The sequence below is a fragment of the Bison bison genome, unplaced genomic scaffold (genome assembly GCF_000754665.1).
Source record: "Bison bison bison isolate TAMUID 2011002044 unplaced genomic scaffold, Bison_UMD1.0 scf7180017864057, whole genome shotgun sequence".
Classification (NCBI taxonomy): domain Eukaryota; kingdom Metazoa; phylum Chordata; class Mammalia; order Artiodactyla; family Bovidae; genus Bison; species Bison bison.
This window is the reverse complement of record NW_011494629.1, coordinates 2328288-2339749: the sequence shown is the minus strand read 5'-3', so window position 1 is coordinate 2339749 and position 11462 is coordinate 2328288. Positions and strand designations below refer to the sequence as shown.

Below are 11462 nucleotides of genomic sequence, written 5' to 3'. Positions count from 1 at the left end.
TGACTAGACGATCCTTTGTTGGCAAAGTAATGTCTCTGCTTTTGAATATGCTATCTAGGTTGGTCATAACTTTCCTTCCAAGGAGTAAGCGTCTTTTAATTTCATGGCTGCAGTCACCATCTGCAGTGATTTTGGAGCCTAGAAAAATAAAGTCTGACACTGTTTCCATTGTTTCCCCATCTATTTCCCATGAAGTGATGGGACCGGATGTCATGATCTTCGTTTTCTGAATGTTGAGCTTTAAGCCAACTTTTTCACTCTCCACTTTCACTTTCATCAAGAGGCTTTTGAGTTCCTTTTCACTTTCTGCCATAAGGGTGGTGTCATCTGCATATCTGAGGTTATTGATATTTCTCCCCGCGATCTTGAATCCAGCTTGTGTTTCTTCCAGACCAGCGTTTCTCATGATGTCCTCTGCATATAAGTTAAATAAACAGGGTGACAATATACATCCTTGACGAACTCCTTTTCCTATTCGGAACCAGTCTGTTGTTCCATGTCCAGTTCTAACTGTTGCTTCCTGACCTGCATACACATTTCTCGGGAGGCAGGTCAGGTGGTCTGGTATTCCCATCTCTTGAAGAATTTTCCACAGTTTGTTGTGATCCACACAGTCAAAGGCTTTGGCATAGTCAATAAAGCAGAAATAGATGTTTTTCTGGAAACTCTCTTGCTTTTTCCATGATCCAGCAGATGTTGGCAATTCTGGTTCCTCTGCCTTTTCTAAAACCAGTTTGAACATCAGGAAGTTCACGGTTCACATATTGCTGAAGCCTGGCTTGGAGAATTTTGAGCATTACTTTACTAGCATGTGAGATGAGCGCAATTGTGCGGTAGTTTGAGCATTCTTTGGCATTGCCTTTCTTTGGGATTGGAATGAAAACTGACCTTTTCCAGTCCTGTGGCCACTGCTGAGTTTTCCAAATTTGCTGGCTTATTGAGTGCAGCACTTTCATAGCATCATCTTTCAGGATTTGGAATAGTTCAACTGGAATTCCATCACCTCCACAAGCTTTGCTCGTAGTGATGCTTTTAAGTCCAAGTTATTTTTTCTGTTGCTGCTTGTGTTTTTAGACAAAAACAAAAAGAAACTATTGCCAAATTTAAGGTCATTAAGACTTATGCCTATGTTTTCTTCTAAAAGTTTTGTAGTTTTAGCTCTTATATTTAGGACTTTAACTCATTTTGAGTTAATTTTTGTATATGGTATGAGGTAAGGGTCCAACTTCATGCTTTTGCATGTGCATATCCAGTTCTCCCAGTTATTACAATGATTATTCATTTGCCATTGAATTATCATGGTACCCTTGATGAAAAGCAGTTAACCATAGATGTTTAGGTTTTTTCTGGACACTCAATTCTGTCCCACTGATCCATATGTCTCGTATTATGCCAGTACCACACAATCTTGATTACTGTAGCTTTGTAGTGAATCTTGAAATTGGAAAGTACCTTCCAACTTGTTCTTCATAAAAAATGTTGTGGTCATCTGTGTGCCTTGTATTTCCTCAGTATTTCAAGTTCATCGTGTGGGTTTCTGCAGAGTAGTCAGGTGGTATTAAGAGAGGGATTGTGTGGAATCTGGAGATCAGTTTTCCATTATTTCTTGAATCCCACTCCTTCCTTCAAGATTTGGTTTCCTCCTTGTTGAGTTATATCCTTTAGTAGTTCTTCCAAAAAAGCTCTATAAAAATATTTTCTGTGTCTGACAATATTTTTATTTCATCTTTATTTTTACATGATTCTAATTTTCTAAAATGGATCTAAAATTCTGGTTATAAGTTATTTTCCTTTAACTCCGGAGATATTATAATATTGTGTTTCTTTTGACATTTCTTGCTACTGTTATCAGCCTAGTTGCTGGAGTTTTTGTTTTGTTTCATTTTCATTTTTGGTGAATAATCTGTTTTTCTGTCTGGAAACTTTTGAGATTTTTTTTAAAATTTATTTTTGATATACCATAAGTATACTGTGAAGCTTCTAATGTACATTTGCTTTTATTTATCCTTCTCAGGATTCAGTAAGCACTTTTAATTTGAGGTGTCATATTTTATCTAAGTTCTGAAACATGTTCTGTTTTCTGTTTTAATAGCACTTCTTCCCCATTCTATCTTACTTTTTGAAATCTTTTTTTTTTTTAATCAAATTCAATGTTGTTTAGCCAGCTACCATTTAATGTATCTGCTGAGTTGTAAACATTTCAATCATCATATTTTTCTTTTCTATAATTCCTATTCCTTTTCATTGTTGCCTATTCTTTCCCCTCCTTCTCTGATCTTTGCTTTATCTTCTCTTTATCCCTTTGAATGGGTTTAATGTATTTGTCTTAAAATCCCCTTTACGATTATCCTATTATCCTCAGTCCTTGGGCTCTACTTCTCTGGGCAGATGAGGCTGCTGGCCCTTCCTCCTGGGGGTTTACCTCCTTGTGTGGGGCAAGATGCCCATGGCAGCCAGTCTGCCCTGGGCTCTGAGGTATCCCCACACAATGGTTCATATTTGCCTCTTGCTGGGCCCCCATGGGTTTTGTAGTTCCAGACCCAATCCATTGGGTATTGTGTGAATCCAGAACTCTCACTAGTGACTAGAAAAGAGCCTGGGATTCCAGCTTGTCAAGGGCAGCCTTCTACCTCCCACTGCCTTTTGGCCTCCGTGGCTGACTCTGCTGTCCCAGTGCTCCCAGAGCTTCTCACAGCAGTTGCCCAGCACACTCCTTCTTCTTCCTCACCCTCTGCTCAGTCCTTCTGGATTATCCCTAACACTCCGCCCAAACCCCAGAATCACTCTTCAGTCCTCACTTAACTGGCCCTTGTTAACACATGGCAGTGGTGCGGGCCCCCCACCTGGAGTCAGATGTCCTCCGTAGAGGCCGTGACACCATGCCGTGCTGGCTGTCCTCCCTGCCTGATCTCCCCTGCTCACGGCTCTTCTGAGGGATTCTGGGAACTCCGCTCGGTCCCCACTATCTGTTTCTCTGGCCTCATAGATTGTCCCTTGGCCAGCGGTTCCTCAGCTTCTTTCTCCAGCCACTGGTCCTTCTGAGCTCCTGACCTGTCTGGATGTGCACCTGCATCCACTGGCCAGTCCCAACAAGTGTGTCCCTCCTCAGTTCTAGGTCTGCTCCAACCCCACTCCTGCCCCAGTCCCTTGATCACAATGACCAGTCCCTCGGCTGCTCACCTTTGCCCAGACATCATCTGATTCTTGAGTCTGCCACCTCCCTCTCACTGTCACTTCTGGTGCAGGCACTGCATGCTGAACCTCCTCCTCTGTGGTCACCTGCCCCACCCTGGTCCTGCTGCTGTCCACTGTATGTCTGCAGAGCAGCCAGATGAACCTCTGACTGTCACTGCCTTGCTCAAGCTGTCCAGTGGCTCCCCAGTGCTCTTGGCATGAGATGGCCTGGCCTACCACTGACTTGGGTGCTTCCCTCTGCCTCCCTGCCCCAGCCACCCTGGTTCTTCTCATTCATCACACTTGTCACATTTTCCTCTCCCCAAGGCCTTTGCTAGTACGTACTCTCTACTCGGAGCCCTGCCCCTCTCACTCCCATTCCCCCAGGCTTCAACAGGCCCAGTCTGATCCTGCTTCCTGTCCTCTCCGCTGTAGCACTGCTCTCAGCTGTGGGTTAATGGCATTTCATGCTTACCTGATGAAAACCCCTCTCCAGCATCAGCCTACAGGGGTCTTTGCAGCTGGGCCCCACAGGTCCCTGGCACCCAGGGTGGCATCCAGCACACGGGAGACAGGAGAGCTGCTGACCACAGCACCTCAGCCACCCTGGGTCCTGTGTTTAGCTTGTCCAGGGGGTAGGTTCCCTGTGAAAAGAGGTTTATCTCCATCAGCTGTGCCCTTAGGATCTAACCCCTGTGCAGCGGTCTGACCTCTGAGCACTCAAGAAGAGTACTATTGAATGAGGGGCGAGTAGAGAGCAGGGAGGTTGAGGAGGGATCTTGCTCACACCTCTCGAGCCTCGCTCTGTCACAGTAAGAGGGACAGGTGTGGCGTGTCCCCATTCTCCACTCGCCACGGCCCTGGACTCCTGGACCTCGAGGGTCTTGTGATGAGTGTGTGTGTGGGACTCTGCCATGTCTACCCTGTAGCTGCCCTGTGACCACTGAGTGAGGCGTTCCTTCTGGGGCGTGGGGGCAGAGCTCAGGCTAGAGCTCAGGCTCCATGTCTCCAGCCCTGAGGCCCTATCCAGGCCTGTCATGGAGGCTGGGACCTGGGCTTGACGTGACCTCCGACTTGTACTTCTCTGCAGTGCAGAAGATGTGGTAGCCCGCGTGTCGGGCAGCCAGCTCACACTGGGCTACATGGAAGAGCATGGCTTCACCGAGCCCATCCTTGTCCCCAAGAAAGAGGGGCTGGGCCTGGCGGTCCCAGCCCCCACCTTCTACGTCAGTGACGTCGAGAACTACGTGGGTAAGTGTCCTCTCCTGCAAGTGAGTTATGGGTTCCCTGAGCCAGGAGTCGCTGTATACACTGTGAGCTGGTATGACTCCAGGTCCCTTCCCAGGCTCCATTAGGGGGGTTCTTCTTAGAACGAGACCCCATGCCCCAACAAATGATGTGTGACCCAGGCCTCCTCCCTTCTCAGTTACTGTGCCCACAGAATGGAGGCTGCATGGCGTCCCCTGGCTTCGTTATTGTTGGGCGCTAATGATAGTCACGCCTGGGAGGGCCTCGACTGTGTGGCCCTCTGCCCCTGAGCTTTGTGCCATGTCCTCCCCAGCTGACCTCCCTCGTTTGCCCCAGGCATGCCTTCCCGTGGCCCCAGGGCTTCCTGTCCTTCTGGACCCCTTTGGGTTCTCACTGGTACTTTTGGTGCCCTGTCTTGTGTTCCCCGCAGCTTTCAGTGCTATGGACCCACTTGATCAGGACACCTCTGGGTGGAGCAGGTGCTTGTACATGCTGGCATCATCTGACACAGAGAGGCCAGATGTAGCCTCTCTCCATGTAGCCCAGCATCATCTGGCACAGAGAGGCCAGCATGCACTTGCAGTGACCTCGGAGGGGCTGGTGGCCACACTGCCCTGGCTCTGAGGCTCTCATGGTTGCCAGGGCTTGGGGTGGTCACAGGGATGCCTGGGTGACCAGTGCGGAGAGGGGAAAGGAAAGACCCTGAAAAGGCAAATGCCCTGGCCTGCTCTGGCCACATACCGGATGGGAGGGTACAGGTACTTGAGGCCCTCAGACAAGTTGTTCAGTCTATGAGCTCTTGAGCCTCTGCATCCCTAATGCTGTGAGTTGTGGGTGGGGGGCAGATGGGTATGAGAATTCAGGGAGAGCATCTGTACAAGCCACTCAGGAAGTCAGTGGCATTCTGGAGAATGGGGCTGGGATGGGAAACACCCTTTCTCTGGAGCCCACCAGGGGAGAGCCCAAGGATGACCAGCTTGTGCTGGGGAGGAAGAAAGGACTCACATTTTCATTCTGGCAGCGACAGCTGTCCAGGGGAGTTTCTGCCATGTCGTAGCACCTATAATAACAGATAATATTTAGTGAGTGCCTACCAGGTGTCAGGCATTTTTATAAGCTATTTTTACATAGGAGCTAGTGTTGTCCTGCTCACAACTCTGTCCCTAGGCCCCAGGATCAGCCAGCTGCAAAGGGTAGGGCCAGCCCTGCCTTGGATGCTGCTTCCCCTGCTGCCCGATCAGCTGTGCCTGCAGGAGTGGGAAGAGGCTTACTGAATAAGGGAGGAGATGGTCCAGAGGTCTAAAGGTCTTTCTTTCACTTCTTGGGTTTTTTTTTTTTAATGCAACTTTTCATACACACACAGAATAAGAGAAGTAAGCAGTGAACCCCTATGTATCCAGTACTGGTCAGAGAACCCACCAGCTTTGAAGTGTTAATTCATCTCCCCAACTCTGTCTTCCTCCAATTATTTGAAAGCAAATTTCTGGTACATAACATCATTTTACCCATGAAGATTCCAGTACACAGCACTAACAGTTTTCAAAAATGTATAATCACAGTTCCATTATTTCCCTTTATTACACTAATAATAATTCCTCAAAATCACCTAAGGCTCACCTACATTCTCCCCACATGCCTCAAAAACACCTTTTTTTGTATTTGGATGTTTGAATCTGCACAAGACCCTCACACTGGATTTTAGGTTTTATATCCCTTTAGAGGGCAATGGCAACCCACTCCAGTGCTCTTGCATGGAAAGTCCCATGGATGGAGAAGTCTGGTAGGCTGCAGTCCATGGGGTCACTGAGAGTCGGACACAACTGAGTGACTTCCCTTTTACTTTTCACTTTCATGCATTGGAGAAGGAAACGGCAACCCACTGCAGTGTTCTTGCCTGGAGAATCCCAGGGACGGGGGAGCCAGGTGGGCTGCTGTCTGTGGGGTCGCACAGAGTCAGACACTACTGAAGCGACGCAGCAGCAGCAGCAGCAGCAGCAGCAGCAGTAGTCTCTTCTGTATCAGCCCCCATCCTTTTCCCATTCCCTTGGTCTGTTGGAGAAAGACTCTCCTGGAGAGTCTTTCATGTTTGACTTGGGAAAATCTTATATTGGGGATTTGGTTAACAGCATCCTTGTGGTGTCATTTAACGTGTTCTTCTGTCCCAAGTAGTTCCTGTAACAGGTGGTTGGAGGTTGCTTAGATTTGAGTTCATGTTGTTGGCAGGACTCCTTAGGGTAGGGGTGCTGCCACCCACTTCTTTTCAGTGGTCTAGGCAGTGCAGCCTCAACTGTCCACAGAAAGCTCCATCAGCCTTTGAGCTCATTGGCTGAGCCATGGTGAGGACTGTTGCAAAGGAAGAGTTGACTACTTCTGTCCTTTTCTCTTCTTCTATTGTGAGTCTTCTGTAAAGAACTTTTCCTCTTTACTTGGTTATCCAGAATGCTATGTCTATCACTAAAATATTTTTACCTTGAACTTGCCCCATCAACTATAGAAAATGTAGGAAAAATGTTTTTCCTTTTATTTATCAACCTTCAGAATGTGGAGTTGATGTCCTAGAAATGCAGTTTTTTTGATTTAAAAAAATTTTAAGTGTAAATATGTCCCATGTATTATTTTGGACATATCTACACTAAAAACACCTCCATTGTTTAGCTGAAGTTTAAGTTCATGTGGTGTCCTGTATTTTTATTTGCTAATCTGGCCAGCTTAGCTGAGGGTCCTGATTGTGCCACCCCACTGCACCAGGGGATCTTCATGGTCACCCAAGGGAAGGAGTGGGCAGGACAGGTGGGAGGAGGGTCAGATCTCAGAGCCTAGAGCCTCAGCTTTCCGCCCTTCCCTCGGTTGTCTTCAGAGGGTGAGTGAGCATTCTCTCTGCACATCCTGGTCCCCGACCTCATGGGAGGCCACGTCACCATCCTGGCTGCACTCACCCTCCCCTGCTGCCTCCCCAGGCCCGGAGCGAAGTGTGGATGTGACAGACGTCACCAAGCAGAAGGACTGCAAGATGAAGCTGAAGGAGTTTGTGGACTATTACTACAGCACCAACCGCAAGCGGGTCCTCAACCTCACCAACCTTGAGTTCTCTGACACCAGGTGAGTGGGGCCAGGGCGGAGGGATAGAAACACTGGTTTGGAACATGCTGAAGATTTAAAGAGGAGGGCCTGTGACTGAGGCTGTTGAGGTCAGGGTGGCCTAGTTTATGATGTGTGACTGTCTTGTCTGAGCAGGCATGACCCTGAAGGCAGAGACGTGCCCAAGGCAGCAGGAACACTGAAGCCCTGTTCTCGGCTTGGCTGAAGTGTCACCGCACAGGTGCTGCTGAGCTGGGCGTTTTCGATGCAGTATTGTGCGTTCTGTCCAGGACAGTGACATTTAATAGAATCACAGGCTGTCTCTGCCTTGTCTCATCTTCCCTGGAGATGAGTTATCTGATCTGACATGGCCCAGCATGGCGAGAAGTTGCTGCACCCTGTTGTCTGTTCTGGAGGGCAGTGGCTTTCCCTTCGCCCGGGCTGTTTATGAGCAATGACGTTTACTCTCAAGGCCCCATCGTGCTCAGTGACACTAGCATGAGCCCACCTGAAAAGTCTCTTTCCAGCTCTCCAAGAAGGGAGTTGTTTCTGGGGTAGATAGTTCTCGGGCCTTCTCTTCGGGAGGAGAGCCCAGTGTTAGATGCCTGCTGTAGCTCCACCTAGCAGCTGGGCTCCTTCTGCCCGCTCTGTGGACCTCGGTTTGCTGCCTGGTAGAATGGGAGCAATGCCATGTAGCCTGAGGTGGAGAAATAGGTGTGGGACTCATATCGCAGAGCACCTTGCCCTGCCTCCCCAGGGGGCATAACAAATGTGCTGATGGTTCCTGTCACTGTGACCGCCCTTCTTGTCCCTGACCCCAGAATGTCCAGCTTTGTGGACCCTCCTGACATTGTGAAGAAACTGTCCTGGGTGGAAAACTACTGGCCTGACGATGCCCTGCTGGCCAAGCCCAAGGTGGCCAAGTACTGCTTGATCTGTGTGAAGGACAGCTACACCGACTTTCACATCGACTCCGGGGGCGCCTCTGCCTGGTACCATGTGCTCAAGGTGAGCGCGGGCCTCTGCTCCCCACGGGGACCCTGTCTGAGCCCGAGGCAAGACCTGCTCTTGACCAGAGCCGGCAGGACCGTCTGTATCCCCACAGGCCTTAAAAGTGGCTAGCATCAGGTAGGAGGAGGGACAAGATGTTTCTTCACAGGAAGGACACAGATGTTGGGCCCTTGGGGAGTAACTCAGGCCCAGAGCAGCGCATGTGTGGTGCTTTTTCTAAAGATTGAGGCTCATGAAGCAATCGGAGGAGGCCCACTGTAGTGGTGACCAAATGCGGTGTCTGGGGAAGGGAGAACAGTGCTGGGGAGCCGTCCTGAAAGAGGGGGTGAGGGAATATCCCCCACGGGGAGAATGAGGGGTTGGCCGGGGGCCAGGGAGCAAGGCTGCGGTGGCTAGCATCTGAGCAGCAGAGAGAGCTAGGGGACTTCTGGCTGGGAACAGATAGGGCAGCCAGAGGGAAAGGGAGATGTAAAAAGACACACAAAAGGAGACCCTGAGCACTGGGCTCACCACCCCGACCAGACCTGCTGGAGCCTGGGCTAGGATAGGTGGCTCAACTTCTGGTCCCAGCCCTTTGAGGCTCTGAGCAAGTCCTGCCACCCACTCCTGCCACCCTTTGTGCATCTCCTGCCCTCAGCCTGTCTGCCCTGGGAGTGAGGACCTGTCGATCTCCCTAGACCAAGCGTAGAGCTGGGCTATAGCTGGCAGGGGGTACCATCCTTCCATCACCAGTGGGACCCAGGCTACTCTCAAGAGAAGAGCTTTCTTATAACTCGTCAGACTGCAGGTCACAACTTTGTTCCCCTTGGCATGTACAGCATCCATAGTGCTGCAAAGATATGGAGTGTGGAGTGGCAGGGGTTGCCCCGAACGTGCTGGAGGCACCGATGCCCAGGATCTTCCTGACAGGCACACTTCTGGATTGCAAAGCACATGTGGTCCCAGTGTTTCAGGGGAGGAATGGTGGGCCTGGGAGGACAATGGTGAAGCTGGGACCCAGCCAGGGACATGGTGGGCATTACCCACCCCCAGCATCCCAGCATATGACAGTTTCTGCCAATGGCCTTTTGTTGGCAGGGGGAGAAGATCTTCTATCTCATCAAGCCAGCTTCAGCCAACATCTCCCTGTATGAGCGCTGGCAGTCAGCCTCAAACCACAGCGAGATGTTTTTTGCCGATCAGGTGGATAAATGCTACAAGTGCACCCTCAAACAGGGCCAGACCCTCTTCATTCCCTCGGGTGAGTGCCTACCCCTGTGTTGTGTGCCCCACCTCTGATGTTTGGGAGGTCACGCCCTGGGTGTGTGCTGCCTTGCCTTGGGGTCAGTCCTGCTCTGTGGTCACTTCTGGGGCCACCTCGGGGCCATGAGGCCCTGCAGCCTCCAGCCTGGCTGTGCTCCTGGAGGCCAGGCCTGTGGGATTGCATGGGGCCCTGAGAGCCCAGCCCAGAGATCCCAGTCACACTGTCAGAGTGGTGTTTGCTGATCTGGACATTTCAAACACAAAGGGGAAAGCAGGATACGAGCAGATAATGCTCTTCACAGATGTCGCTTTGCTTCACCTGTAAATACTTCACCTTTTAAGGTGAAGGTTTCTGTAAGGCTTCTTTTTAAAAATAACATAATTACAATACTATCATCATGCTTTAAAAATGAACAGTTAACCATGCCAGTATTACCCAATGGCCAATCAGTGTTCAGATTTTCTAGTTGTCATATATGGAGGCCCTCACATTTCCACTGACTTGGGTGCCTCCGAGTCCTTCCTGGTCTAGCCCCTACTCCTGTTTCCTACAACCACAGCTATTTCTCAGAGTCTGGGGGGACAAACCCAGCTCTCCTGGGAGTTGTGGCAGCTCTGCCTGTCCGTCCGTCCTGCATGTGGAGATCAGGAATGCCAGGCAGCCCACCCCTGGGTTGGGTCTGAGCCAGTCTCTTGGGCTCCTGGGCCTGAGTTTCCCTGTCTATACCGCACAGGGCTGGATAGAACAGACTGGGCCAGTTTGAACATAGGCCATCCTTCTGGGAGGGCACACCCAATCATTACATAGAAGCCAGGGCCGGAGCACCTTCCAGGGCTCCGGATGGATGGGGGCACAGAGCAAGGGCTGGTAGGAGCCTGAGCCCATGCTGGCTGGAGTCAGGCCAGGTATGCCAAGAGCCTGGCGTGAGAACACTGTGAAGAGGTGGCCTCATCCCTGTCCCCACAGGCTGGATTTACGCCACTCTGACGCCTGTGGACTGCCTGGCCTTCGCGGGACATTTCCTCCACAGCCTGAGTGTGGAGATGCAGATGAGGTAGGGCCTCACCTGACTCCCCGGCTCCACCGTGGTATGATGATGCCTCCCCTGAGTCCTGGCCGGGCCCAGCCCATGGGTGACCCTCGGCACGGCTGTTTGCCTAGCCAGGCGTCCGCGTGGTGGGGAGGAAGGAGGAGATGAGCTGTGATCCTACCAGGGCCCCTGAGTTGCCTGGTTGCTGGACAGCCTCAGGCCTGTAATAGACTTGGGGGGAACTTAAAAGCCGAGCCGCCTACTCCTTGAGCACTGACCCAGAGCTCTAGCAGCCATGGCCCATGGGGCTCACCTTCACACCAAGCGGTCATCCTGAGGTGGTCCCCTGGTTCACCTTGCTGTTAAGGCCCAGCAGGGAGGCCCGAGTGGGCATGGCCGCAGTGTAGCCTCTAGCTGTGGCGTGGGTTCACCTTCCTTCATTACCTGCTCAGAGCTTCATACACTGAATAGTTCTTTGCTGTGGCTTCCAGAGCATACGAAGTGGAAAGAAGGTTGAAACTGGGCAGCCTGACTCAGTTTCCCAACTTCGAAACTGCCTGCTGGTACATGGGGAAGCACCTGCTGGAGGCGTTCAAAAGTACGTCATCTCCTGGTCCGCGTCTTTGCCTGTGGCTGTGGGCAGTTAGTTGCGGGCGGAGCTCAGGGATGCCGGAGAGT

At 50.8% G+C, this 11462-nt stretch overlaps 1 protein-coding gene across 1 annotated transcript in view; it reads left to right on the top strand.

The window, feature by feature from the left end:
* Window positions 1-11462, top strand: part of PHF2 (PHD finger protein 2) — a 102449-nt gene that overhangs the window by 70205 nt on the left and 20782 nt on the right. Inside the window, exons 4-9 of the mRNA XM_010835970.1 lie at window positions 4265-4425; window positions 7380-7521; window positions 8322-8508; window positions 9589-9751; window positions 10721-10808; window positions 11276-11382. Coding sequence (XP_010834272.1) covers window positions 4265-4425; window positions 7380-7521; window positions 8322-8508; window positions 9589-9751; window positions 10721-10808; window positions 11276-11382 — 848 coding nt within the window. The remainder of the gene's footprint in view (window positions 1-4264; window positions 4426-7379; window positions 7522-8321; window positions 8509-9588; window positions 9752-10720; window positions 10809-11275; window positions 11383-11462) is intronic.